The sequence below is a fragment of the Melospiza melodia genome, chromosome 1 (genome assembly GCF_035770615.1).
Source record: "Melospiza melodia melodia isolate bMelMel2 chromosome 1, bMelMel2.pri, whole genome shotgun sequence".
In the NCBI taxonomy this organism is placed as follows: Eukaryota; Metazoa; Chordata; class Aves; order Passeriformes; family Passerellidae; genus Melospiza; species Melospiza melodia.
This window is the reverse complement of record NC_086194.1, coordinates 4,964,411-4,991,034: the sequence shown is the minus strand read 5'-3', so window position 1 is coordinate 4,991,034 and position 26,624 is coordinate 4,964,411. Positions and strand designations below refer to the sequence as shown.

Below are 26,624 nucleotides of genomic sequence, written 5' to 3'. Positions count from 1 at the left end.
CAAGGTACCAATATGTGCAAGTTTTATTTTGGATACAGAAAACACATCCACACTTCACAGCTTTTTGCTCCCATTTCCTCCCTCCCTCAGTCTCATGTGGCTGTAAATATTATCATTTTTCAGTACAACACATCAGAAATGACAGATGGGGCTGTGCTGTAGCTTTCCACAGTGGAGAAGGTATGGTAAAGGGTTTGAGGGAGAAAAACTTGCTGCACTGGTGCTGGAAAACTGTGTGGGAGAGAAAGAGCCAAACATTCTGCATGTCATCCATCCCATGTGCTGGGAGGGTTCTGGGAGTGGACTGTCACCAGAATCACCAACTTTGTTTCATACTGTTGTTTGCAAGAAAAAGATGAAGAAAAGGAAGAAAAAAAGGAAGGAAGGGAAGGAAGGAAGAGAGAGAGAAGGAAAGAGGGAAAGGAAAGGAAAGAGGGAAAGGAAAGGAAAGAGGGAAAGGAAAGGAAAGAGGGAAAGGAAAGGAAAGAGGGAAAGGAAAGGAAAGGAAAGGAAAGAGGGAAAGGAAAGGAAAGGAAAGGAAAGGAAAGGAAAGGAAAGGAAAGGAAAGGAAAGGAAAGGAAAGGAAAGGAAAGGAAAGGAAAGGAAAGGAAAGGAAAGGAAAGGAAAGGAAAGGAAAGGAAAGGAAAGGAAAGGAAAGGGAAAAAGGAAAAAGGAAAAAGGAAAAAGGAAAAAGGAAAAAGGAAAAAGGAAAAAGGAAAAAGGAAAAAGGAAAAAGGAAAAAGGAAAAAGGAAAAAGGAAAAAGGAAAAAGGAAAAAGGAAAAAGGAAAAAGGAAAAAGGAAAAAGGAAAAAGGAAAAAGGAAAAAGGAAAAAGGAAAAAGGAAAAAGGAAAAAGGAGAGATTGACCTAATGCTTATACAAGCTGGGCTTTCAAACTCAGGAATGAACAGAGGAATTAAGTAATTTAACAGTTTAGACTTCACCAAATACTCCAACAATGAGAAGATGTGCCTGACTGGCACATTGAGTGCTGGCATTCAGCTGGCTTTCACTTTCTCTCCACAGAAGAAATATTTTCATACCTGACTTTACTTTTCTGGCTGCAGGCTCTGTGACAGGCCCCCTTTTTTTCACCAGGTAGCTTGGAGAGCATGAAAAAAAAATTAATCTGATTTCAGGTTTAAACCAGACCTAAATTAGTATTTGAATCATTATGCAGAACAGCAAGACTCACAGGCAGGCTCCTTGTTCTGGAGGCACCAAACAGGCACTGAAATACTCAGCTTCCAGTGTGAATGGAGCTCTGATTCCTGAGAGATTTGTAAGAATCAGCTGATGCTTTACAACATCTTTGACTGCAACTTCAGACCCAAAGTCCAAAAGAAGCTCACATGGGCTTTGTGGCATTTGTCCTTCATCACTGCCAGAAAAATAACAGTAGTATTTAGACATGGGTCTTATGTTCTTATGCCACAGATGATTTCAGGACATTTAAAAATGTGCAATGTGGTTGTGATGCACAGTGTAAAAGGACCATGCAGTCTATGATTTTTGCCATCAGCATTTTCTGCTTTTCATTTTTTCACTTCTACCCATATAAGGATTTATCTGGGGTCAGATTTTTATCCTGTATAACCTGCCAGTCTACCAAATTAGAGACATATTTACTTATATGAAAAGATATAAAGATGAGCATGTTCCAAAATACAGTCATCATTCTGTGTATCAGAAAAATGAAATAATATTCAGTTAGATATTACCTGTCAGCTCCACTGCCAGAAGCTACTGAGTATGTGACATGAAGTCCCTTCACTTCTCCAGAAATGCTCAGGAAGAGGGGTTCAGCCATGTCTTCTATGCTACAGCAAAGTGTGAGGTCTTTCAGCTCCCCCTGAAAAGCAAAGAATCAAGTTTCCTTGGGAATGAAGCATCTATCACAGAAGAAAGGCAAGGTATTTATTTTTAAAAGTGTGTAAACTTCCCTGGATTAAACCCAGAACAACAGAATTGTGAGAGGTTTTACTGAATTGTTTTCAGTGCATTTTCTGCAGCATCAGAGCTGCTTAGAAGGCAGCACTGAGGTAAAAATTTGTGGCTGTTTCTCAGCTTTGTACCTGCAGCTGTCTGTGAGCCTAAAACTGCTCCATTACTGATTTCTGACATAATTCCTATGCTCCAAGTATTGAATCATAGAATCATTTAGGTTGGAAAGACTTCTAAAATGACTGAGTCTAAACATTAATCTGGCACTGCCAAGGCCACCACTAAACCATGTTCCCAAGTGCCACAGATACATAATTTTAAATACTAACTCTGATAGTACAGAACACCTACTTTTAAGCAAATAAATGAAACCCAATTCTCCAGTGACTGTAATGGGAACTAAGACACCATATCTATAGGAAGATCCTGAATTTAGCTGCTTTAGCTCAGGTATTTCAATGCCCTTGTAAAGTATTTTTCTGAATTCCTAGAGTTTGTAAGCTCTGCTCCTGTATTTTGCATACTCTCAGTCCCATCAGCCCCTTTTAAGTTTTCAAATATCAAAATGTTAAGATTCTAACTGTATTCAGAAAACCAAATATACACTGTATATGCCACTCTGCTCCTTATCATTCCAGATAATCCAAAGTGAGGATCTGTATGCTCCAAGAAGAGTGATAAGCATTAAGAGCAATTGTACAGGACTTCAAGAAAGGAAGAAAACAGGAACAGGGCAGAAATTGCACACTATGTACACTTCTTTAATTCTTGCTTTCAACTGTGGTATCCCTAAAGCAAAGTCATTTCAGAGATATTGTCTGGGAAAAAGAGCACGTGGTTTTGTACACAGAATTTCTTCCTTTTGCCAGATGGGGGTGAGATGAAAAAGCCAGTGTTGCTGTTTTTATAAAAGTGCATCATATAAAACTTGTGAACTTACCACAGTGTCAGTTGACAGCTCTATGCAGAATTCCCTCTCTTCATTTGGGCCTAAGGTGCCACTGGCAGGGGACACCACGACGGAGCAGGAGGCTGCCTGGCTTCCAATGGGCTGCCAACAGAAAGGACACAGCTCATGCTGATTCCCTCACACTGTCTCTTTTGAAAACACCAAGCTATTCTCAGGGTTAGGACACTTCCAGGCAGCAGCACCTACATATTGTCCAGACTGGCTTTACAATTCCCCATGGCTGGTAAGATCCTCATACCTACACTCACTCCAAGTAACTTCAGGGGCCCACTGAGGCTGCTGGGCTGGGAGCAGAGCCACTCCCACCCCTCTCCCAGTCTCAGGCCTTTCCAGGGTGCACCCAATCTATCTGATACCAGAGCAGGTCCCAGATGTGCCCCACCTCTCTCCACTACAGATGTGGGGGAGACACAATCCTGGTGTTGGCACCTTCCCTAAGTGACCAGCATGGAATGTACCCAGGGCTTCCACTCATTTCTTCACACATCAGGAAAAATGCTCTAGATATTCCTCCCAGGCTCCAGATGCTCCAAAGTGTTTTCCTGTAGGTCCTATACCATGTACATGCTCTGATAGGATCCCTTGGGCACCTGAGGACATCTGGAGGGGCACTGAGTGCTTTTATGTAGAAAATTGAGCTAAACTTTGGATGTCAGATGTGATGGATGCCAGATCTGAATGACCAAGGCACTGACCAATTTCCATTGACTGAAAAGAGAGTTCAGACACAGCTTAAAAACTGACACTAAATTTAGGTCTCCTACTCTGTAAGCTGAATCCCAGCCAGAATGTGAATTCAGACACAATTCAGAATTCAGACACAATCCAAAAGCACTAAAATTTCTTTGTTTTACTAAATTAAGTGCAAACCCTAAACTACTATGGTACTTTGTTTAACACCCTGGTAGCTTTACATCCTATGACCCTTCACATCTGCTCATCCATTTTTCCCAGGCATCCACAGACCATAAGAACATAATGAAATCAACTGGTAATTAATCTTTTAATAAAGTTTGGTCTAAAGCTGAAATTCTGCTTCCAAGCCAATAAAACAGCAATGACTACTCAAAAGACACATCAGAAAAGCTTTTAAGAATAGTCATTATTTGTATTTCCTACAGAAATTGCAATTTCCATCCCTGCTGTATTCTTCACCCATGAGAAGAGCATTTACCTTTCCCCATAAGTATTTTGCTGGCAGCAGTGTCTGGTTAAAAAGTTTATTGGTTGCTTTGACAGGAACTCCAGTATAAATTTCATTGAATACTAGATGACTAGATATCAGGCACACTTGGGGGGTCTGAACTTCAACAAAAACAGGAAGATGACTGGAAATAAACACACAGATGGTCTATTGTTATTGTTAATGAAACGTGCTAGACACAAAACAGCATGCTGGGAAGAATGATGTTTATGTTTATTTAGCAATATTAGAAATTTGATAGTTCATTGATAGGTTACACAACCCCACTGTGAGTTCATAGTTTTGTTGCAGGAGGGAAAACTACCTGAAGTGAAAACCAGATGTGAACCTCAGGGAAAACAAAACAAATGCTGCTTTTCCTCCTTACCTTCCTTCTCCATTCTCCACCTCCAGTTCCAGCACTGTCTGGAGACGCTGGCACTGCAGTGATGTGAAGTGAACTGAAACTGTGCACAGACCCAAAGGAGGAATTTCTCCAGCTGATGGCTGGATGGTGAAGGTGGATACCTGGGAGACGAGAGAGGGAACAGAAATTTTTCTGACATGTGCAAAGCAAGGGTAAAATGTTGAAGCCACAGAATCTAATTAAGGCTTCCAAGTGTCTAATTTTTCCTCAGATGTTTCCTTTCTCTCTGCCCCTCGAGTCCCACCTGGGTTGATGTCAGGAAGCACAGTGGCAGCTTTGTGGAAGCCTGGCTACACAAGGAGGCAGGGCTTTGCTTCAGTCAGAGCCAAGGGCACAGCAGGGTCAGCTGTGCATGGACTGACAGGGATAATGAAGGAGAAGCAATGGACTGACAGGGAAAATGAAGGAGAAGCAATGGACTGACAGGGAACATGAAGGAGAAGCAATCAGCCTCAGCAGCACCACCTGCTCCCAGGCAGCAGCAAGGTGCCACAAGGGGAAAGGTTCTTGGACAGAAGGGTGAGGAAGGAGGGTTGGGAGAGTGGCACAGGAAGAGCATCAGCAAGGAGTGGGGCTCAGATTCTGGTCCAAGATGCTGATGTGGGTGTGTGGGAGGAGTGTTCAGCAGTCTCAGCTCTGTTAAAGCCTTGAACTCTTACTTACAGCAGCAGTAGCTGAAATAATTGTCATTCAGGAAATACTCTGTGTCTCTTTGGATCAGGCTGGCAGAGGATTTGTAATAAAGGGAAATGGAGAAAAATTGTAAAGAAGCATTCAATCTCAAAAGCATTCATGCACTTATGAAACTGTGCAGGACTAGTTTTGTAAAAAGTTACAACAATAAGAACTTCTGATAGCTGGAATGAATAATACAACTCCTAAGCAGAAGAAATAAAATATCTAAGGAGGGACTACAGGCAGCTGCAGCAGTGACTTACCTCTTCATTCCTTTGAGCTAGAAAAACCTGGCTTTCTTGCATCCTCCACTGTGCTGGCACCTGAGACAGATTATTAATCTCAAAGGTTCTTGACACAGTCTCACCCTGCTTAGTCAAACCAAACTGGAGTGATGGAACATCAATACAAAGAGATGGACCCTAGGACAGCAGGAAACAGACTTTAGAATGGACACCTCTGCCAAAACTGCTTCATTAAGAAACATGTCATTATCTAGGATTAACATTTGATTTCACAGAGAATATCAGAAAGTAAATGCACTGTGTAATGCAGAAAAATTCTGTGTGTTATGGGAATATCAACATTGACTCAATAGTCACTATAGCAAAAGTAACTCCTGTTTGTCACCACTTCAGATTTCTCAAGCCATTGAGAGGCATAAAAGCTTTATATGGACAATGGCCAGGCCACACAGCTCATCCTCCTGCAAGACTGAACTGCTCCTTACCTTAAAGGCAGCCTCAATATGCAGCATAACTGGCTCTGGACACAGCTCAACATGACACGGCAGCTTACGGCTGATGACCCCAGGTTTGCTCCCAGAAATTGCCAGCAGAAATTCACAGCAGAAATTCACATCTAGAAGAGAGAACACCAGGCTCCTGTCTCACTTTTATGTAAGAAACCACCTGCTTCAAGCATGAAGCTACTGGAATCAAGTTAAGTCTCCTGCTGGCTCCACAGGGCTGGAGATCAGGTAATTTTTCAGTTTGCACTGTAGTGCTCTGTGACTGTCATAAATTGATATAATCAATTACTGTCTCTTTCATTAATTACTGCTTGCAAGTCACAGAAACTTTACCTATGACACCAGTACGAGGCTCAACTTCAATGATCTCACAGTCTGTGATTCTCTCCCATGTGTACTTGATCAATGTTTTGCTGTTGTTCCACAGCTGAAACAATTAAAATTAATGAGACAATTAATGCACTTTAAGCTTTCAGAGCAGCAAGTCAGTTTGCTGAGAGCACTGATACACTGCAAACTGGGTTTTGAGTCATCATTTATTTAACAGTGTCTCCTTCACATAGGTGAAGGTGTTCCCTCAAACCTGAAGAGAATCCATTAACAATTCATTCCAAGAGCATGATCATATTTGAGACTCTTAAACTTCCCCCCCATTTTTTAAAAATGTAACAGAATTTCTAAGCATAAACTGAAAATCTTTTGAGTGCAGCTTTTTTTTTTGCCAAAAGTTCTATTTGTGAAGGAGATACAAGCTCTTGAAATGTTTGGCCTGCTCTTCAGATCTAGTCAAAACATTATTTCTTAACTACAGCAAATAACTTTGTTCTCTGAAGTACAATTATCTCTAAGCATAGTTCAAATTCTTATCTTTTTAAGACTAAAAAACACCAATTGGAAACTGCAAAGGATGTTGTTATATCATCAGTAAGTGGCTTAATTACATCTACCACATGTGTAGTTATACTGGGTTACTGGGAAGTATAAATTGAAAAAAAAAAAGTTCTAGGGAGAGAAATCTTAAAACCAAAAGCTGATTAGCAGGATCTCTAAGAAAAAATGGGAAAACCATTAACTGGGAAATGTCTTCCTGCCTGGCTCTTGCCAACAGGCCTGTTTTTCCCAAGTGAGTCTAAGATCAAAATTATCCTGATCTATAGTGAAGGGGCTGCTGTGTGAGGGACAACTGCAGCAGCATTCTGTCCCAGAATGGCCAAAGAGAAATTACCAGAACCTGCAGGAAAGAATAATATATAGGAAGCTGCAGCATGTGTGATTTTTGTAGCTCTTCTGTGCTTCCTGTATTCTTTGCATGAACAGTGCCTCAGTTATGAACTATTTAATCATCCATTGACTATTCCTCCCAGCTAGAAAACTTTTACACTACAGGAGTGACAAAGTGATAAGCAAGAGGTTAGGGACCCAGAAAAACATTGAGCAGGGTCAAACTCTGTGGTATCAAAGTAGAGAGATGAAAAAGGAACAAAGGCTCTGCCTGGAGTGAAGGGCTGAGCAGGCTGGGTAGGGCATTTCAGTGCAGACCCTTCTGGATTCATGGCCTCCTTTAAAAACATTTCAGGAAAACTAAACCAACAATGTCTGTCTGATATCTTCTAATAACACCTATGACATCCAGTGACACAAACCACATGACAACAGTGAAGTGAAAAGCACACAAACCTTAAATTTTTTCTTGACATTTACACCAATGAAATTTTCTCCAGGGATAATAATGGCATATGGTTCCAGAAGAAGATTGTATGGTTCTGTTGAGCCTTTAACTTCTATTTTCAGTGCTATTACATCCTCTACTCTGCATTCTGGGATGTTCTGAAGCATCCTCTCTTCTACTAAACTTTGGGAGGAAATATGGTAGAATCATTAAATATGTTAAACCTGTGTTAAATTGGATCCTGTCTTTTAATTGCCAGATCAAAACTGATAACCATCACAAGTTTCTCAAGTACAGACTGCCTGTGGGCAATTAGCTCAGCCAATTAAAAACTTCATTATACTTTAAGGTATTCTAGCTGTCCCAGTCTGTCCATGAACAAGTATATAAGTGACATACTGCTGTGACAAAGAGTAACAGCAGGAAACCCTGGAAAATAAGCAGACAAAATGACAGTATTATCTTTTTCCAAGAGAGGAAAAGCTTGGGCCAGGCATGTGTCCAGGCATGGGGGAGGATATCAGAGATGCTCTTTGTACCACAGCTACTTGTGCAGATAATATTCTTTATACTTGTCAATCCATCATCACCAGAAAGAAGAAAAATCCCAATAACTTAACATAATAGCACAGATAAATTGTGGCCATATGGGAGATGTTTCTCAGCTTACCAAGGTGAGTCTGGGGTGTTCCTCACTATCATCTGCAGCACACTGTGATAACTCTTCAGCTGCACAGATGAAGGAGAAAAATATTTTAGTGTCAAGTAATCATTTATGCTGAAGATCAAAAAAAGATTGAAGAGTGGTTTACATGTAAAGGATAAATGATCACCATCAGAGTACTAAGCTCTGATAAACAATATTCAAACTCTGGAGTTACTAAAAGAAAACATATTTGACTGCAAAACATTAAGCCAGATTCTGATCTCATGGTATAGGGTTCCAAGAAAAATACTCATTTTTGACATGCCTGTTATTATTTCCCCTGTATATTGCATACTACACACAAGCATCTGCAAAGGCTCCCCACATTAAGCTCAATACTGCTGTACTAATTGAGAAGTTTCTTCCAACTGCTCCAGAGTATTCAGCTGATTGACCATCAATCTGATCTGGAGTAAGAAACATGACTTTTCCATCATGGGAAGAGAATGCCTTCTGTATTTTAATGGAGGAGGGAAAAAAGAAACACAGAAAAAGGCCTTAAATCTGATGGGCTATACAAAAGCTTCATTTGTTTGTAGCCTAATTTTGATGAATATTTTAATTCAATATATATTCTAGGAACTATTTATTTTTAAAAAGCCAATTAATTTCTCTTCCATACAAATTGGAGGTATTTCTTATGTCTGTCAATCAACACTGCATGGGACATTCCCACTCTTGGGCTTTCTTTGGATCAGGTTTCTCTAGATACAGTGAGCTCATGCTCCTTATTTACAGGGGAGCAGAAACAGAGAGAACAGCATTCTCTGGGCTAACTGCATTCCAACATCCCTGCACCCCTCTTACCCACAGCTGCACACAGCATTTCTCTGCCAAAGGCTCCCACTATCCCCTTAATTCACCACTCAGCTGTTCACAGAACCCATTTCAAGCCTAAAAAACTACAGCTGGAAACAGTTTAAATCATCAGTGTTTGTTAACCAAGTTATTTAGGCTGGAGTAGGTACAAGGCACATCCCCCAAGAAGAGGAGGAAGGCTCAGGAGCTGGTGGAGGAGCTCACAGAGGGTGAGGGTGGTAACTTCACCAGCCAGCACAGCTGCAGTGTGGGGATGTGTCCACAACTTCAGTGTAAAATGAACTGTGTCCAGTCAGTCCCCAAAATGACATGAGATCAGAAACTGTCTCAAATTTTGCAGTCAAAACATGTTTTCTTTCAGTAACTTTCTACATTTTGAACGCTGTTTATCAGAGCATAGTACCAGCTAATTAAATTTAATTTAGAAAAGTTGCACAGCAAGGATTTTATGACTTGAATAAAAATACACAGCTGGAGGTTGTAGATAGGAAGGAATCACAAGCCATACCTCCTGTGGAGCATAAGTGAGAATAAACTCATGATCTGCATAGGGAAGCAAAACGCCCTGCTCAGGATTTAGGGAGAAGGCTGACTCTGGGTCTTGATTGTTTTTGACCTCTGTACAGTCTGCAGTTTCTTCTGGTATTAATGGTTTCAGATTAGGCTTTGTTATCTGCCAGAAGAAGGGAAGCTCTAAATTGCTGCAAAGAAGTCAATGAACAACAGAAAAGCTATGATTAAAAAGTCAGACATGTTTGAGTAAAATATATTAAGAAAATGTTCAGATTCTTTTTCCAGGTAGGAAATTCCTCTCTTTACAGATTACAGGGGTTTGACTTCCCAGTTTTTGTGAGTCACAAAGTTGCTGAGGCATCATAGAGTCAGAGTATATAAATCATACAAATATGTGAAAGTAAATTCATTAAATGTATAAGATACCTTAACACTTTCTTGCCTTATTTGAACTTGTCATGCAATCCAGGTTTCAGAAACTCTGCAATTCTTTTTTCAAAGATCTGGGATGAACAAGACTATTCCTGCTGACACCAGTACATTTGCCTTGAATCACTGCTGATGACCTACATCACATTCTGAATTTAATCCAAATGCAAGATGTGGTCTTAACATGTCAGCAAACACAATGGCTCCATCTAAAATTATAGCCATGGCTCTGCCCCACTCTGTAATCCAGAAAAGGTTGCTTAACTAGGTTGTTTCAGCAGAAGTGTTTTCCATGGAATGTCTTCATGGGTTTGAGAATTTTGCTCATGCTGACCTCAAAAATTCTGCCTTAGTCAGGGGGAGGAATTTGAAAGTATCACTGATAAAACTGGACATTTACAATTTCTTGTATCACTTTCTGTAGCAGAAAGAACGTTTCTTCTTCCTGCTTCCATGGAGTTTACTCTCAGCCTGGCCAGCTTTGTTTTATACAAATGCTGACACCAGATGTGCAGGGAGTGCTGTGGTGAGTACAGCACAGAGAAAATGTGGAAATTGGCTCAGTCACATCCTTTGTCAGTTTACAATATCCAGTTCACCAATCACACTTTCTTTACTCAAACATCAGCCTGTTCTGGCATTATGCATGTGTGATTTCCAGGCCACAAAATAAACTTCCAGATATTCACTGCTTGCAAACAGCAATTTAGATTAATGGTCCTAAACCCAGCACTGACCTGCTCACTGCTTTGACAGTGTACAGCCTCTATCTGCTGCAATCATGCACAAGTGTATTTCTGTTAAAGTCTGATTGATTCTGAGCAAAATCAGGATGTCACTATGTTCAGTATGGTGTAATTGTCCATAAGGAAACATTAGCTGACTTCAAACTGAATATATATTTAAATCTGTAAGGACTCAATAGCAAGAACCATGTGAGAGTTTTAATGTGAGTTAATTACACACTGAGCTCCCATTTTGATCCAGTGGAGTCCAGGATGTATTATGATTTTTCTTTAGGAGATGTTCCAGTCAGAACTGTATGCCTGGAAGCATCTGTTCCCTGCACTAAAGGAAAAGAGCACTCATCTCAGTTGCACAAGTGTATACAGCAGACATTTAAAATTAGATAAATCTCACCTGGATCACCCTGTATTTCCTGCAACCATGTATATTTATGATCTTTTGTAGATTTAACTCTATCAAAGCAAATATATTGACCTTGGCTAATGGTTGCCACAACACCTGAACAATGTACAACATTCCCTGAACTTTAATTACCAAATAAGGAGAAAAAAGAAGCAAAGATTCTGTAGGAAGTTTATCAAGGGCATGAAAATTTCTCCAGCTTGAGAGAGCAGAGTGTGACAAATGAGATCCCTAGCAGCATGCCCACACTGCAGAGCATTACTCTGACAGCAGCTACCTACGTGGAGTTCCTTATGACCAGGATCTTGTCCTTAGTGCTCCGGGGGTTTTGGGGCTCAAAGCGTATGAGGTGCTGTGCTGTGGCATCAGTGACTTCACCCAGCAGAGCTTTGCTTTCTCCTCCTGTGACAAACAAAAGCTCCAGAGCAATCATCTCTCCAAGCCCTGGAAGAAATAATTAGGTTTTGCTGTTTACCATCTGACTATTAAGATATTTCACATCATGTAATTAATGTTCTTTATTGATTATATCCGGTGCTTCCTCAAGTTTCAGAACTCCAATGTGTTAGTTGTACAATCCTAATGTTGTGTTTATCAACAAGTATTAACAGAGACCTTCTGTTCATGAATTTCATAGACAGGGATTTCAGGGCCCCAGCCTCAGCTCACTCACATCAGCATGGTTTCACTGAAGTGAGCAGGGTGTTTACAGGGGTTGACAATGTGGCTCCCAGATGTTTTGCGCAATAGATTAAAATCGAAATAAGCAGCAAATGAAGTATTACAAAAATACCAAAGTAAATACATGTGACAAAGTGATTCATTAAATACAAACCAAGCCTCATGTTATAGCACTCACAGTTATATTACAGTACAAGCACCAACATTTACATGAATTTGAACTGGTTTCATGAGTTAATCCAAAGAGTGCCTGCCTCAAAAGGTCCAAATGAGGTTAATTTCTGCCCTGTAACACCTCGTGTTTCATAGCTTGTCAAGTTATCTTATTGACAGAAAAGTAAAAGAGATGAGTTGCACCTGGCAGCTGGTGTTCTTTTCTGTGACTTGGTGATATTTTACATTTGGATTTTTGCCTACTGAAGGTTAAGAGCTCAATGTTTTCTGAATCCAGTGTATTCCATGCACTGGGAAGGAGCAGTAATAACAATACCAAAAAAAAAACCAGCAGGGGACACATTAAGTATTTGCTTAATCCAATTACATAAAATGTTACCATCACTTCATGCCAACAATTACCACTCACATTATCTGAATATCTACAGAATTAGAAAAGTGCTAGGAACAAACCTGTGACTGTAACAAATTTGGCTGGATAATTGTCACATAAAATGGTGAATGTTTGCTGCGAGGCTTCTGGCAAAGAGGGGAAAAACACAACCTGAAAGAGAGAAGGGAAATAGCAAGGTCTGTAACTGTCTTCTCTCCCCTAAGTAATACACTTCAAAAAACTGAAGGACGGTTTCAGTAATTAGAAATTAAAAGTAACACTTGCAAGAAACAGAATCAACTTTTGCTCACATAAACCCAAACTTGAAAGGTCCAGCCAGGTCTTCTAAAATTATCTTGCTTGTTAATTTATTTTGTGAAGCAAAAAACTTTTCTACAGCAGTTGGCACTAACCTGTACTGTTGCATTCTGCCCTGGAGCTAGCTCCAAACCAGCAGGCTGGATCCCAAAAGGATCCTGTACCACAAAATCAGCAGTGGCAGCCACCTAAGGTATCAAAACAAACGAACAAACAGATTAATGAACTAAATGGATCAGATTGCTGTGTTTAAAACTCAGATTTACCTGAAACAGGCATTACTCTACAACATCACTGTTCTACCTGATACCACACATTTTTTTCACACATCTCAAAAGAGTCTGGCTCATAAATATGGCTTAATTAAAAAATAAAATTCTCCCTGCTTTATAATGACCTTGGTGAAAGCAGAAGGGAAAGTGCAGTCTCTGAAGACAAATGACAGTGTCAGAAGCCCTAATATTCATGTTCACAGCAGAACAGCTCCACCTGAGAGAGGGGCTCTGTCTGTTTCTCCATACCTAAAACTCATTTTGAGTTGGAACTGTAAAGTCTCTGGAGGGACAACCTGGCCCATCTTCTCTTTCTCCAGCATCAAAAATGCCAGTCTGCCTGTCCCATTTTATCTCCTTTGCCCATTCCTGGTTTGTGATGGGGAGCTACAGACAGAACAGGACTGGATTGGATTGCTGTGTCTACAGGTGCAGCAAGGTCAGTAAGGGATGGTTTTGTTGAGGAAGGAGAGGAAATTACAAGCAATGCTAGAGCTGACAGCATTTCTATTTGCTTCAAGGGCAAGGGTAAAGTTTGAGCCAGTTTTCCTTTCCCTCATCTATGCCTCAGTTTACCCCTCACCTGAGCAAGGCAAGCTCTCCCACAGGAAAACCAGAGCACAAGAAGGATGTACAGCCATCCAGGGAGATTGGTTTCCAGGATAAAGTGAATTCCTGAAGGAATGGCACAATGCAGACATCCCCAGCAAGGCCTTATGACTTCTGTGCTAACACAACATGATTGTTTAAAAAGCCTTCACACCAGGGCACCCACACCATGCTGGGTCCAGTACTGCCCTTCTGAACACTCACCCCGGAATCAGGAGCTGGCCAGGCTTTCCCTGGCATTATGGAGAACTTCCCAGTCCTAACTCCCTCATTTCTGCACAAAATTGTTGTTGATTTTATTCCTCCAACAAGGCAGGAACCACAGTTTATATAGTCAGGCACTGCAAGGAGTAACACAGAAAATCAGACTCCAGAGAGAGCAAAGGCTGCTGATTAAAAAACTCTTTACAGACATTACTGCATGAGACTACACCAGGTTTTGCAATCCTAAACCCCCTCAAACTCCTCCCATTTCAAAGTTGGACAGTGTGAGATGTGTATTTCTACATTCATCTTACATTTTAATGATGTAAGATGATCTTTCCTCCTTAAAGATTATTGAATGATAAAAAGATTATATTATTAGAAAACCTCAGTATAACAGGTAAGGTGAATTTACAAAAAAATCAAAGCAAATTTTTGCAAAAGTAATCCTGTTTATTATAGTTGAGCTTAGATATCTGAGAGGTGCAGGTATACCAATCCATTAATTGCACATTCAATGAACATTAATTAATAGCATTAATTAAAAACTAAATCATAATTCCATAATATTTATAATTAGTAATTAAAATTGGGAGTTCAGGAATCAACAAAACACAAACTTAGAAATGTGGCCCCTACTCACTTCTCTAATATAGTGAGCAAGAAGAGCCTAAGATGGCAAGAACAAATCATTGAGGAAAAATCCAACAGGATGACATTTCAATAACTAATAAATCTGGATAAATGAAAATGAGATAGATATCAAAATGCAGAAACTGCACTGTCAATTTTTTCCACATTTGTTTTGTGACACAAAATTGAAGACAGTCACATAAAAAAACCCAAGTCTGCTTAACTTCAGAGAAATTTAGTATTTGGACACTACTGACATGTTAATACTGGAAGTGATACTTTAGCTTGGACTGGGATGACAAAAGATTCTGATACTTGACTCTCCACTAATATATGATCTTCATACTCTCCCAGACATTCAGGAATAAACTGGACTGTGTACTGGCATGCCATCCCAGGAGCAATCATTCCTCCCTTTCCTGGATATTTTCCTTGGGGGGAAAAATAAAAACAAACAAAAAAAAGGGCAGAAAATTAAAACAAAAATTAAAACCTCCCCAGATTGGCAGTAGTATTTATGATCACATCTTTCTCTGCAAAGATGCCTGGAAACTCTCCCCATTTATTGCCTAAATCAAGCTGATAAAAAGGGATGAGCACAAGAGGCCTGGCAGTGCAATCTGAGAATGTGCACATGTTCCAGGGAGCTCAAAGATTGCTTTGTCTGAAATATACTCCTCAGAAACACAGAAAATAGTGAGGAGAAACTTAGAGACATTTCCCAGCTTTGCTTTACCACAAGACAAAAGGGCTTCCATGGAGGCATCTAACTTCTAAATATTCCTCCAATTCTTGGGGTGTCACAATCTCCCTAGGCAATCTATCCCAGTGCCTGGCTATCCTACTGTGGGAAAGAGAATTTTCTTAACTTTCTAACCTATCCCTCTTTATTGCAGTGTGTTATTTCTTGCCCTCTCCTCATATTTTTTTAAAGTGGAAACTCCCATCTGTTCCTAGATGAATTTTGGATAAGACTCAATCTAGGTATTCCATGGACACAATTCAATCTAACATCAAACACTTTAATTAAGTCTTCTTGAATTCCTCATTAGACCATCTCAATCTGCTTCTGAGTTGCATGTGAATGGCCCCAAGTCAGCTTTCAGTTTCTAAAGAAGTGAGCACTATGGCTAACAGAACCAAACAGAACTTCTCTGGAAAATCTTTGTTAGAGCAGGTAAATTAGATTTTATATGTTAACATTTTAAAGGTAGAAAAGAACCCTTACCTGGCCAAATGAAAAATACTGAAGAAGAGGGAGGGATAAGTCTCACATGTTGACCTGTTGAAGTGATGTTCCGTACCTCTACAGTCATCTTCATTAAAAAAAAAAAATAAAAAATGCTCCATTTTAATTATCATCACTCATTAAAATATTTGCAATTCCCTGGTGCTACTGCTAGGAGTAACTACTTCATCATCACAACCAACCCCAAAATCCCAGTTTATTCAAAGAGGCTGAATCAGACAGTACCAAAACAAAGCAGAGACTGAGAAGAGCCCATTTAGTCTTCACTGGTTTGTGTGTCAGTGGCAGGTGTGGTGGAAAATCTTCAAGGAAGTTAGAGGGTCATAAATTCAATATACAGAAGAAACTCAGATTTTTATTAAAATTCAGACAGGCCAAACTTTGGGTGAAATATGTAGATCATGATAGGATATAATTCTTTAGGGAGGCAGAATTAACTCTCTACAAAGAACCTTCTCACCTCATAAACCTGCCCAGCTTTATCATACAAAAACAGGACAGAAGGTGGACTGGCAAGAAACACAGGAACAAATGAGGTATCACTGAAAGATTAAAAAAAAAAGGAGACATTATCTTACTGCCTGGTTCTCTAAATACTGATAAAACAAGAAATTGCAAAATGTCTCCTTTGGCAAAACTAAAATATCATACAACATTAATACAACATACTTTGTTATTAAGAAACCATATTAAAAATTTAGCTCAAAATATCTCTGGGTAAATCCACAGCAATTTCTATAGTGGAGCTCTGTTCATTGCAGCCCAGAATCCAGAAACTGTACACACTGCATACCCTTTGGCATCTTCTGCTTTTCTTCTGGCTATGATTTCTTCCACTTTGTCTTGAGAAATTACAAGAGATTTGCCTCCATCCAGAGTATTTGGTGGGAAAAAGCGTGGATTCTTCAAGTAATTCTGTCTTTTCTCAAGTCTGGAGAGGTACTCACTCAATTCCTCTGCTTTCCAAGACTTACTCTCTTTCCTGGCTCGTTTCTGTGAGTCTTTAGTTTTCTTTGAAAAACAAGAGTGCACAATGAAACACAGTGATCTTGAGGATGAGGAAAAAGGGAGCTGCATGTGTGTAATTAAAGCTACACAGCAATGAAAATTTATTTGGAAAACACAGTATTTCTCCTTCTTTAACAGAGTAAATATAAGTACTGGAGTCAAATCAACAATGGGTTGATATTCACCATTTGTTGCAGGAAGAGCAACAGGCCTTACAAATCAGGCAGACTAAAAGTAAATTGTAAAATGTACCTTACTGATGGTTTTAGCCTCAAGGCTGGAGTCTTGGACAGAGGACAGAGCTGAAGACTCACTTGTCACACTGTCAGGTAAGTAGATAGTCTCATCCAGTGAGAAAGCACGTTGTCTATGTGTCCCTTTCAGGTATCCAGGCTCTGATTCTCCTGCAATTCAAAGAAAAAGAAATTCTGTAAGAGGGAAATATGAATAGCAAATATTTAGTCTAAGCATAGGTGTATGAGTTTATTTTAAGGCTTGTTGCTGGCAAAAATCCTCTAGAATTCAATGTATTTTTAGAACTTATTTTGTACAACCAAAGCTTAGTACTTTATAAGAAAGCTTTCAGAAGCACTAATTAAACAGGCTGTGTACACTTATATTACTCTCAGAAAGATATGTTAACCTTGTAAGGGAAGTGAGATTTTTATTTTTTGTTTGGAATTAGAATGGAAAAAAACAAAACACAAATCTTGAAATCTGTGACTAAGTTGATTGCCCGGAAAGGTTTGTTTTGGCTTGACTGAAAAACTTCATTTCAATGATCCTAAAACCTTTCATCTTGGCTCACATATAAATAAAAGAAGTAATCTTGACATTGCCCAAAATATTTTCCTTACTGACCTGCATGTGCAAATAAAACCAATGTATTTCCAGAACTGGAAAATTTTAAACCCTAAATAAGGAATACAATTTTATCTCATTGAAAATAGTTTTTACTTTAATGCAACTACTTCCATTCTTTAGATACAATATGTAGTTGCAGCTTTTGTGTAATGAAATTGGATGGGGACAGAACAGTAATGCAGTTTTTGTGTGAGATGGGAAGAACTGTAAATAAATGTGCAATAATGATCAAATATCATATTTAAGAACATCTGAACTCAGTAGCTTTGAATTTATCAATTATACTTTGAAAATATGTTCTTAGTGGAATCTTATGCTTAAAATACTTGAGTCCCTTCTGCTTTGGCAGAAAACTATAAAAATATACTCAGATCTGCTACATACTCCAATACTTCAATTATAGAGTGTTCTAAAAAGTCTAAATTACTTTCTGCTTCAAAAGTTACCTTTTGGTGCTTTGGCAAGAGGTAATTTCTCAGTGATGTAATCCTCAGGACAGATTAAATTATTTTTTCTGAGAAGTTCATTATCCACAATCCACCGAAAAGAGGATGCCACTGCACAGTAAAGCCAACAAACAAACAAAAAAAAAATCAAAAAAGCAAAATAATAGCCCCTTAATAGAGACAATCTTGATCAATCCAAAGTAATGTTTTTACACCTCATCCCTGTTATATTATATTATATTATATTATATTATATTATATTATATTATATTATATTATATTATATTATATTATATTATATTATATTATATTATATTATATTATATTATATTATATTAATCTCATATATATTATATATATCTTATATATATTATATATATCTCATATATATTATATATACATTATAATATATATGTTATATTGTATTATACAGAATGCAATACATATTATATTTTATAGAAAATTATCTGGTATTTTAATCCCAAGACTTGGACATGCATCTCCACAATTCTAAATTCAGTTCAAACCCAGCTAAGCACCCTCTGGAGAAATATTTAATCTGTTTGTTGCTGCTACATATCAAGGCAGGTATGCTTGTAATATTTAGGTGGTAACCCCTGAATCCAAATTAAATACCTTGAACATGAGCTGGTTGTTTAGTTTCTCAGTGTTAAACACATGTTACTCTACTTGAACCTCTGCACAAAATCTTTCAAAGTTGCTCTGTTGATGTAAAGCCAACCCCAAACTGGTGTCCAGGAACCATAAGCATGTACTGGGGAGCAACACTGCAGAACCCTCACCTGGAGGCAGCCCCAGTTTAGGGAAATCTTTCCCTGCATGAATCTTCATCTGCTTTAGAACCCTTGCCTCCTCACGCTTTGCTCGGGCCTGGGCCCGAATGATCTCCTTTTCTGCTCTGTCAGCTTCTGTCAGTCGGCTCCTGTACTCAGCCAGAAGCTGCCATGGGCATGGGTGAATAAAGAGAAATTTGAGTTGTTACAGGCAGATGTTTTCTGTTTGTCTTTGAGAGGTAAACACAGACATATTTGTAAAACATCACCACTTTACAAGCATCAACTGGCCTGCTAAAACACTGTCATTCCATGATGACACAAACCAGAAAAAAAACAACAGCGGCTCAAATCATCCAGCATCAGCCTCTACTTTTATCCACAGACAACATCTTTTGGAGAGATGACAAGATAAGAAACCCGGGCCACTGATCAGCAGGTACAGGGGAAAGTTTTCAGCCAGTACAACAGGCATTTAAAGGGCTACTGCTTTCACTGCTTGTACTCTGTGTCTGAAAAGCCAACTAGAGATAATATCATGAAGGATCATGTGAATATTACCTTACTTGAATGGTTCTGTGGGAAACTGTGCTCAACTAAATTTCCATTAAAATGTCAATTGTAGGATCAACACCTGCCTTTAAATTTTTTTTTTTACAGAAGATCTAAGTAGGGACTAAAGAGCTCCAAACTCTGACTTGGTTTGGAGTTGTACCTTCTCTAGTTCATCTGTATAACTGTCTTGATAAACACTGTCTCCTCCTTGGGACTCAATCCAGTTTGTTGCCATATCCTCCTCCAAAACACCTTCAGTGTACAGGTCCTTAAAGGCACTAGCCAGCACATGGGAGATATCCTGGGGGAAAGAAAAAGAGGATGTTTAGAGCTTAAAGCAAGAGATAAGATGGAAAGAGACCACTGGGTGCATACAAACAGCTGTAATTAGCAAATGGGAAAAAGTACCCGGAAAGGGGATGTGTGTGCACATGAACACTGAGGTGTGGATGTCTGTGTGTGCGTGCTGTGGGACTGTGTGTCTGTGCTGGCTGGAAGTGTAGGAGATGGTGATGGACACAGTTCTCTGTGTGCAAGTGTGTGTGATGGTTTGTGCAGGGATGGGGCTGTGGGAGTGGGGAGAGTGTGTGGGAGGGAGATATGAGTGTTGTACAGGTGATATGTGTGTGTGTGTCAGTCCTTGTGCAGGGCATGTGTTTGTGCCCCAGGGTGTGTGAGGCTGTTTGTATGGGGGTTTGTGTGTGCAGGGCTCTGTGTGTGTGAGGCTGTTTGTATGGGGGTTTGTGTGTGCAGGGTTCTGTGTGTGTGACACTGTCTGTATGGGGGTTTGTGTGTGCAGGGCTCTGTGTGTGTGAGACTGTTTGTATGGGGGTTTGTGTGTGCAGGGCTCTGTGTGTGTGAGACTGTTTGTATGGGGGTTTGTGTGTGCAGGGCTCTGTGTGTGTGAGACTGTTTGTATGGGGGTTTGTGTGTGCAGGGCTCTGTGTGTGTGAGGCTGTTTGTATGGGGGTTTGTGTGTGCAGGGATCTGTGTGTGTGAGGCTGTTTGTATGGGGGTTTGTGTGTGCAGGGCCCTGTGTGTGAGAGGCTGTTTGTATGGGGGATCTGTATGAGCAGGGATGTGAGAGGTTGTTTGCAGTGGGGTCTGTCTGAGGCTTTGTGTGTTTGGCAGGCTGTTCATGGTGGGGTCTGTGTGTGATGCTGTTTACACGTGGCTCTGTGTGTGTGCAGGGATATGTGTGTGTGTGTGTGTGTGTGTGTGTGTGTGTGTGTGTGTGTGTGTGTGTGTGTGTGTGTGTGGCTGTTTGCAGTGGGGATCTCCGTGTGTGAAGCTGATTGCAGGGGGAGTCTCTATGTGCAGGAGGTCTGTGAATGTGTCTGTGTGTCCCAACGGGACAGGTCTCTGTGTGTGGCTGTTTTCAGGCTCTGTGTACACGGCTGAGTTGCTGCTGGGGGCTACGCTATTTGTGCCCGTGCTGCCCGGCCCCACTGCGTTACCTGGGGGTCGGCGCTACGGCTCCCCTCATCCATGCCCAGCCCGGCGTCGGACTCGGGCGCTGGAGCTGCTCCGGATTTGGGGCTCCCCTCAGCCATGCCCGGCCTGGCGCCGTGATGCTCTGTGCCGATATTCGGGCTGCCCTCAGCCATGCCCGGCCCGGCGCTGTGATCCGCTGTGTCGATACTCGGGCTCCCCTCAGTCATGCCCAGCCCGGCGCCGGAATCCTGTGTGTGTGAATTGGGGCTCTCCTCAGCCATGCCCAGCCCGGCGCTGTGATCCGCTGTGCTGATATTCGGGCTCTCCTCAGCCATGCCCGGCCCGGCCCTTCCTCAGCCTGCCGGCCCCGCCGTTGCCGAGTGACCGTGCGGGCGGGCAGGGCACGGGCGGGCAGGGCACGGCCTGGCGGGGTAATGGCGGTGCCCCCCCCTTCCCTGTCCCCGGTGCCATCGCCCCTCACAGCCCCGCCGGCGCTCGGGGGGCTGAGTGCGGGATCCCGAGACTCTGAGGGGCTCGTAGCCCCTCTCTTCCTTGCCATGTACTTGTGAACTTTTAAGGACCAGTAGCCTCGTGACTTAAATAAAATACTGGCTTGAAACCTGCGAAGGGGATTTGGCCATGGCGGGGATTGTTCGGCCCTCCGCCGCTGTGCAGGTCGCGGGTGGGAGCTGAGGGAAGAGGCTGAATCCTGCCCTGATTGCCCACACATGGGACGGGGAGGTTGGGCTCATCCCTGCGGCTGGAACCGGGCTGGGAGATGGAACATTCATCATCAACTCCAACCCATGCATCGCGCTCTCTGCCTGCGGCGCCCTGGCTGTATACGCTGGTTGCTAACAACAGGCTCCGCTGAATCCGCTGATATTTTCCATAGAAACCATCCCGGTGTAGGTTTTCTCCTTGTCATGCTGCCTTTCCTTTCCTTTCCTTTCCTTTCCTTTCCTTTCCTTTCCTTTCCTTTCCTTTCCTTTCCTTTCCTTTCCTTTCCTTTCCTTTCCTTTCCTTTCCTTTCCTTTCCTTTCCTTTCCTTTCCTTTCCTTTCCTTTCCCCTTTCCTTTCCCCTTTCCTTTCCCCTTTCCTTTCCCCTTTCCTTTCCCCTTTCCTTTCCCCTTTCCTTTCCCCTTTCCTTTCCCCTTTCCTTTCCCCTTTCCTTTCCCCTTTCCTTTCCCCTTTCCTTTCCCCTTTCCTTTCCCCTTTCCTTTCCCCTTTCCTTTCCCCTTTCCTTTCCCCTTTCCTTTCCCCTTTCCTTTCCCCTTTCCTTTCCCCTTTCCTTTCCCCTTTCCTTTCCCCTTTCCTTTCCCCTTTCCTTTCCCCTTTCCTTTCCCCTTTCCTTTCCCCTTTCCTTTCCCCTTTCCTTTCCCCTTTCCTTTCCCCTTTCCTTTCCCCTTTCCTTTCCCCTTTCCTTTCCCCTTTCCTTTCCCCTTTCCTTTCCCCTTTCCTTTCCCCTTTCCTTTCCCCTTTCCTTTCCCCTTTCCTTTCCCCTTTCCTTTCCTTTCCTTTCCTCCACTCTTTTTGCTCAATATGAAGGAACCTAACTGTGGCCCCAGGCTGCTCCATCACTTACGGGGTCATTTGGCTCTGTTGATGAAGTTGGGCAATGTTATACCCTGAACGGAAAATAACTATGGCAAAAATAATTGGAATTTACCAACAGGTGTTTTTCCACCAGCAGATAAGCCAAAGGCTGTGGGTGTAAACCCCACAGCAGCCATGGGGGTGGTTGAAATTCAGCTTGGGGTTTTTTTTAGGTATATGGCACATGGGCTTGAGACTACAGAGTGTCACAAGCTTCAGGTCCTCAGCTCTCCAGAGTCTGCATTTGGAATAAACCACCAAATTAAAGCCAGAGACACTGATGTGGTTTTAATTTCCCTGTGAAAAAGGAAAGCTTGCCCAAGAGAAGGCTTGGCAAATCTGCAATATCCTGTTCCAAAGATTAAGGCAGAGAAATCACAGATGTCCGACAAGGATAGGACCAGGTTAATAGAAAAGGTTCACAGCTTTCATAGAATCACAGAATCACTAAGGGTGAAAAGATCTCTAAGATCATTGACTCCTACCATTACTCCACCTTTGCTGAGATCACCACTAAAGCCTGTCACCACGTGCCACATCTACACGCATTTTCAAGTGGGTTTTGAAGTCTTCCAAGGGATGGTGACTCCCCCACTAGCATGAGCAGCCTATTCCAATGCTTGATAAACCCTTCAGCAGAGATATTTTCCCGAATATTCAACCTAAACCTTCCCTGGTGCAACTCAAGACCATTTCCTCTGGTCCTGCCCTTATTGCCTGGGACCAGAGCCTGACACCACGGCTGTCGCCTCCTGTCAGGAGTTGTGCAGAACCAAAAGGTCCCCCCTGAACCTCCTTTTCTCCAGGCTTAGCCCCTTTCCCAGCTCCCTCAGCTGCTCCTTGTTCCAGCTTGTGTTCTCAAACAATTTTGTTTCTGTGCAGGCTTGTAGGTTCTTGCCTTTAAAATTCACTGCATGCACATTTTAACACATTTCCATATTAGAAGTCCAACTTTTCTCATCATGTGCTATTACAGTTGATTTTAACATCTGTTTGCTAACTGGAACATTAGTAAAATCCAGCATTTTAAAAAAGAGTTCTTTCCCAGCCTTTAAAATGGTGACAGTAAAGCAGATGTTTTTGTTTAAAACAGTATATAGAAGCACATGAAAACTGACTGTGGAAAAAACTTTCTGTACTTTCATCTTTACTGTCTTTCAGTAACTTGCCAAGCACATCATCTCAGCTTAGAGGCTGGATTTTGTTTTTCTAACGACAGTCTATAAAATCTGGAAGTGAAGGTGAGATCCATCTGCCCAGAAGCCAACTTTAGGATCAGAAGGAGGGGTGTAAACCACTGCTCCAGAGCAATGCACAATTGTTTCCCATATGACAATGGGATATGTTTCCCATATGACAATGGGATATTTTTCCTTAGATTTCCATTTTTATGCCATCATCATTTACTCAGATAAACTTAAAAAATAAATGCCACAGTTCCTATTGTAAAACTGTTTAATTCACATATCTATCTGTCACAGACACACATTTTCATAAAAATATGATGAACATTAAGAACAATTTGCATCTATTTTTATCTATATCATCATTATAAAATATTTAAGTTCCAAAGGCTGAAGAGAGACTCATGCATGAAGGGAATGGAAAAAAAAAAAAACCAAAAAACAACTCAAACAACAACTTTATAGGTACAACATGTATAGGTATAAATATTTATATGTGTAAATGTACACACCTTCTCTAACTGCTATGTATGACTTCTAACAGGTGTTTCACCTTGGATTCCCCCTCTGTACCATGTAAGGCTGAATTTTATGGTGGGTTTTAGGTTTGGATTGGGTATGTGGATCTGAACAGACTCCCAAAGGCCCCACCTTGATGTCTGTTGCAGCGTGGAGCACAGGGGGATTTTTCTTGGAGGAAATTAATCTGAAACTGAACTGTCCAGGATCACCTGACCTGCTCCATCAGCAAATGGGCTCAGTCTACAGGACCAGGAACAAGCTAATTTGAAATAAAATATGCCCAAATGCCTGGCACAGACCTTAGAGAAATCATACATTTTGCTAAAATACAGATTATTCCACTTTTTAAGTGGAATCAGACTTTTGTCTTGTCAAGATCATATTGCTTTTCTGTATTTATTTTCACACTCCCCAGGTGGTCCCTACACATTCTTTGTTCTCCCATGGGGACTGTTCAAAGTTCCTCTGTTGTCCAAACTCCTTCTTTCTTCTGGTAGCCACATGATCATAAAAAGTCATTCTAGTGGTAATGTAACAAAATCAGAGTCCAGGAGGTGATTTGTTCAGGCACCCAGGTACCAAATGACACCATGATAGGACAAGCCCAGCTCCTTCTTTCTCCTGGTTCTAAGACTGAAAATAACAGAACATTTTTGCATATAAAATAGCTGGATGTGATTTAAATACAAACTGGGAGCTCAGTTACTGAGCAAGAGGTTATGTGTACATAACAGAATGGCAGAGTAGAACTGTAGCTTACATTTTTTACAAAAATATCAAGTTTTATTTACCTTACTCCTCTTTTATCAAAAATATAGATAGGTGTTATGTCCTGGATCTGTAAGTCAGCCAGTACATTTCTTATTATTTCTGTATTTATAACCAATGGACTACTATGTCTAACTAGAATCTTAAATTATTGTGAACATGTATTTCTTAAATGTACAAACACTGGACTAATAATAACATTCTTTCTATGCTTGGGGAAGAGTTCATACATTGATTTTCCTAGTGATCCCAAAATCTTCACTAATATCAGTGGACCTCTTTAGAGAGGGACCACTCATCATACTGATTCCACTCAGTGTTTGAAAGGTTTCTTTGAAATGATTAAATTTATGACACTTAAAAATAAAAATCAAATATTCGCCCCCTTTGTGTTAATACAACAGTATGGATTAATTTAGAAATATGTACCTATCTCAAATGTAAACATAATTCAAATTTATTTATATATATATATATATTTATACACATATATGTATATACAAATATATAAAAAATAGCCTTCACTTGTATATTGATTTTTTTAAAAAACACAAATTCTTGGAGTTCAGAATGCATCAAGACTCCACTTTTTTTTATATATATTTTTAGCATTTTCTGGCATCAAGACAAGTCCTGTAGGCTTCAGATGGCATTCTTTAGAAGTGAAAAATCAAAGGAACTGACACTGCAGTGCTGCCTTTTGCTCTGGAGGCATTGCCCTGATTTGCATACTTGCATCTGGGCAGCAGAAAATAATTATTCCTAATTATTTATATTTTTTTGCCAAGGTTTTTTTTTGGGGGGGGTGGTTCACGAAGTAATTCCTAAAAGTGCAATGATGAATGATTCACTTTGACATTGCTGCCCTCCAGTGGTCCTATTAAGGTTTCCATGTTTTCAGGAAAGCCTTTAAAAACAAACATTGCATTAAATCTTTGTTTTGCTCAGGCAACTGAGCAGGCATTAATATTTCCATCTATGCAATCTGGCACATTCTCTTACAGGGTATTGGGTAAAATGCTTTTCACTGGCAGAACTATGTATTAACTTGTAATTACTGCAGATGCAGCCAAACAGGTATCACTGGAATGCAGTTCTCCTTTGCATGTTACCCTGGAAGTCACTCCTTCTTCCTTCTTCTTGAAGAAGAGCTAAAGCCAACATCCACAGAATGACTTTAAAACCCAAGTAAAATTTGCAGATAAGGAAAATGGAGAAATAACCTTTCACTTTTAGGTGAAAAGTGATAAAGAGCTCAGTTTCTAAAAGCTAGCTTCTCCCAATGCACTGTTTTCCTGTCCTGCTAAAGTTGTTTTTTTCTTCACATGTCCTGGTTTGGAGACAGTCTGTACCTTACAGATGTGACCTTGCTGGATGTGCTGTGGTCATTTCCAGTTCTTCTGGAGGCAGTCTGAAGTAACCTGCAACTGGAAGTTCCCCCTGGATATTTTTCATTATTTTGTCACTCTTTCCTGACATAAGCCAACCATATCACTTGCTTCCAGTTTACATTTCCTGATTTTAAGCATTTCTGTGTTTCCTGCACTTCTTTCCTGTACCTAGAAGTCAGTCCCTCTCTAAAACATGTCAGTGGATATTGCTGTGCTTCTGCTGAAATACTTATGCTGTAATTTCACTCAGGCCACATGGGATTTACAAGCCAGACACACCCAGCAAGTAGGAGAAGCATGTGGAAAATGCATACA

The 26,624-nt window shown here is 40.7% G+C and overlaps 1 protein-coding gene across 1 annotated transcript in view; it reads right to left on the bottom strand.

Annotated features, from left to right (window-relative positions):
• DLEC1 (DLEC1 cilia and flagella associated protein) overlaps positions 1 to 21,183 on the bottom strand; it is a 34,035-nt gene extending 12,852 nt beyond the window's left edge. Inside the window, exons 1-25 of the mRNA XM_063176136.1 lie at positions 20,872 to 21,183; positions 19,575 to 19,715; positions 18,869 to 19,025; positions 18,066 to 18,176; positions 17,008 to 17,159; positions 16,541 to 16,758; positions 16,208 to 16,289; positions 15,727 to 15,814; positions 14,756 to 14,929; positions 13,866 to 14,002; positions 12,876 to 12,968; positions 12,543 to 12,633; positions 11,516 to 11,678; positions 9,652 to 9,844; positions 8,289 to 8,347; positions 7,627 to 7,801; positions 6,283 to 6,376; positions 5,929 to 6,059; positions 5,462 to 5,620; positions 4,485 to 4,624; positions 4,088 to 4,241; positions 2,884 to 2,994; positions 1,721 to 1,851; positions 1,195 to 1,380; positions 1,043 to 1,101 (exon numbers count right to left, since the gene is read on the bottom strand). Coding sequence (XP_063032206.1) covers positions 1,043 to 1,101; positions 1,195 to 1,380; positions 1,721 to 1,851; positions 2,884 to 2,994; positions 4,088 to 4,241; positions 4,485 to 4,624; positions 5,462 to 5,620; positions 5,929 to 6,059; positions 6,283 to 6,376; positions 7,627 to 7,801; positions 8,289 to 8,347; positions 9,652 to 9,844; positions 11,516 to 11,678; positions 12,543 to 12,633; positions 12,876 to 12,968; positions 13,866 to 14,002; positions 14,756 to 14,929; positions 15,727 to 15,814; positions 16,208 to 16,289; positions 16,541 to 16,758; positions 17,008 to 17,159; positions 18,066 to 18,176; positions 18,869 to 19,025; positions 19,575 to 19,715; positions 20,872 to 21,183 — 3,511 coding nt within the window. The remainder of the gene's footprint in view (positions 1 to 1,042; positions 1,102 to 1,194; positions 1,381 to 1,720; positions 1,852 to 2,883; positions 2,995 to 4,087; positions 4,242 to 4,484; positions 4,625 to 5,461; positions 5,621 to 5,928; positions 6,060 to 6,282; positions 6,377 to 7,626; positions 7,802 to 8,288; positions 8,348 to 9,651; positions 9,845 to 11,515; positions 11,679 to 12,542; positions 12,634 to 12,875; positions 12,969 to 13,865; positions 14,003 to 14,755; positions 14,930 to 15,726; positions 15,815 to 16,207; positions 16,290 to 16,540; positions 16,759 to 17,007; positions 17,160 to 18,065; positions 18,177 to 18,868; positions 19,026 to 19,574; positions 19,716 to 20,871) is intronic.
• Positions 21,184 to 26,624: the final 5,441 nt, after the last annotated feature.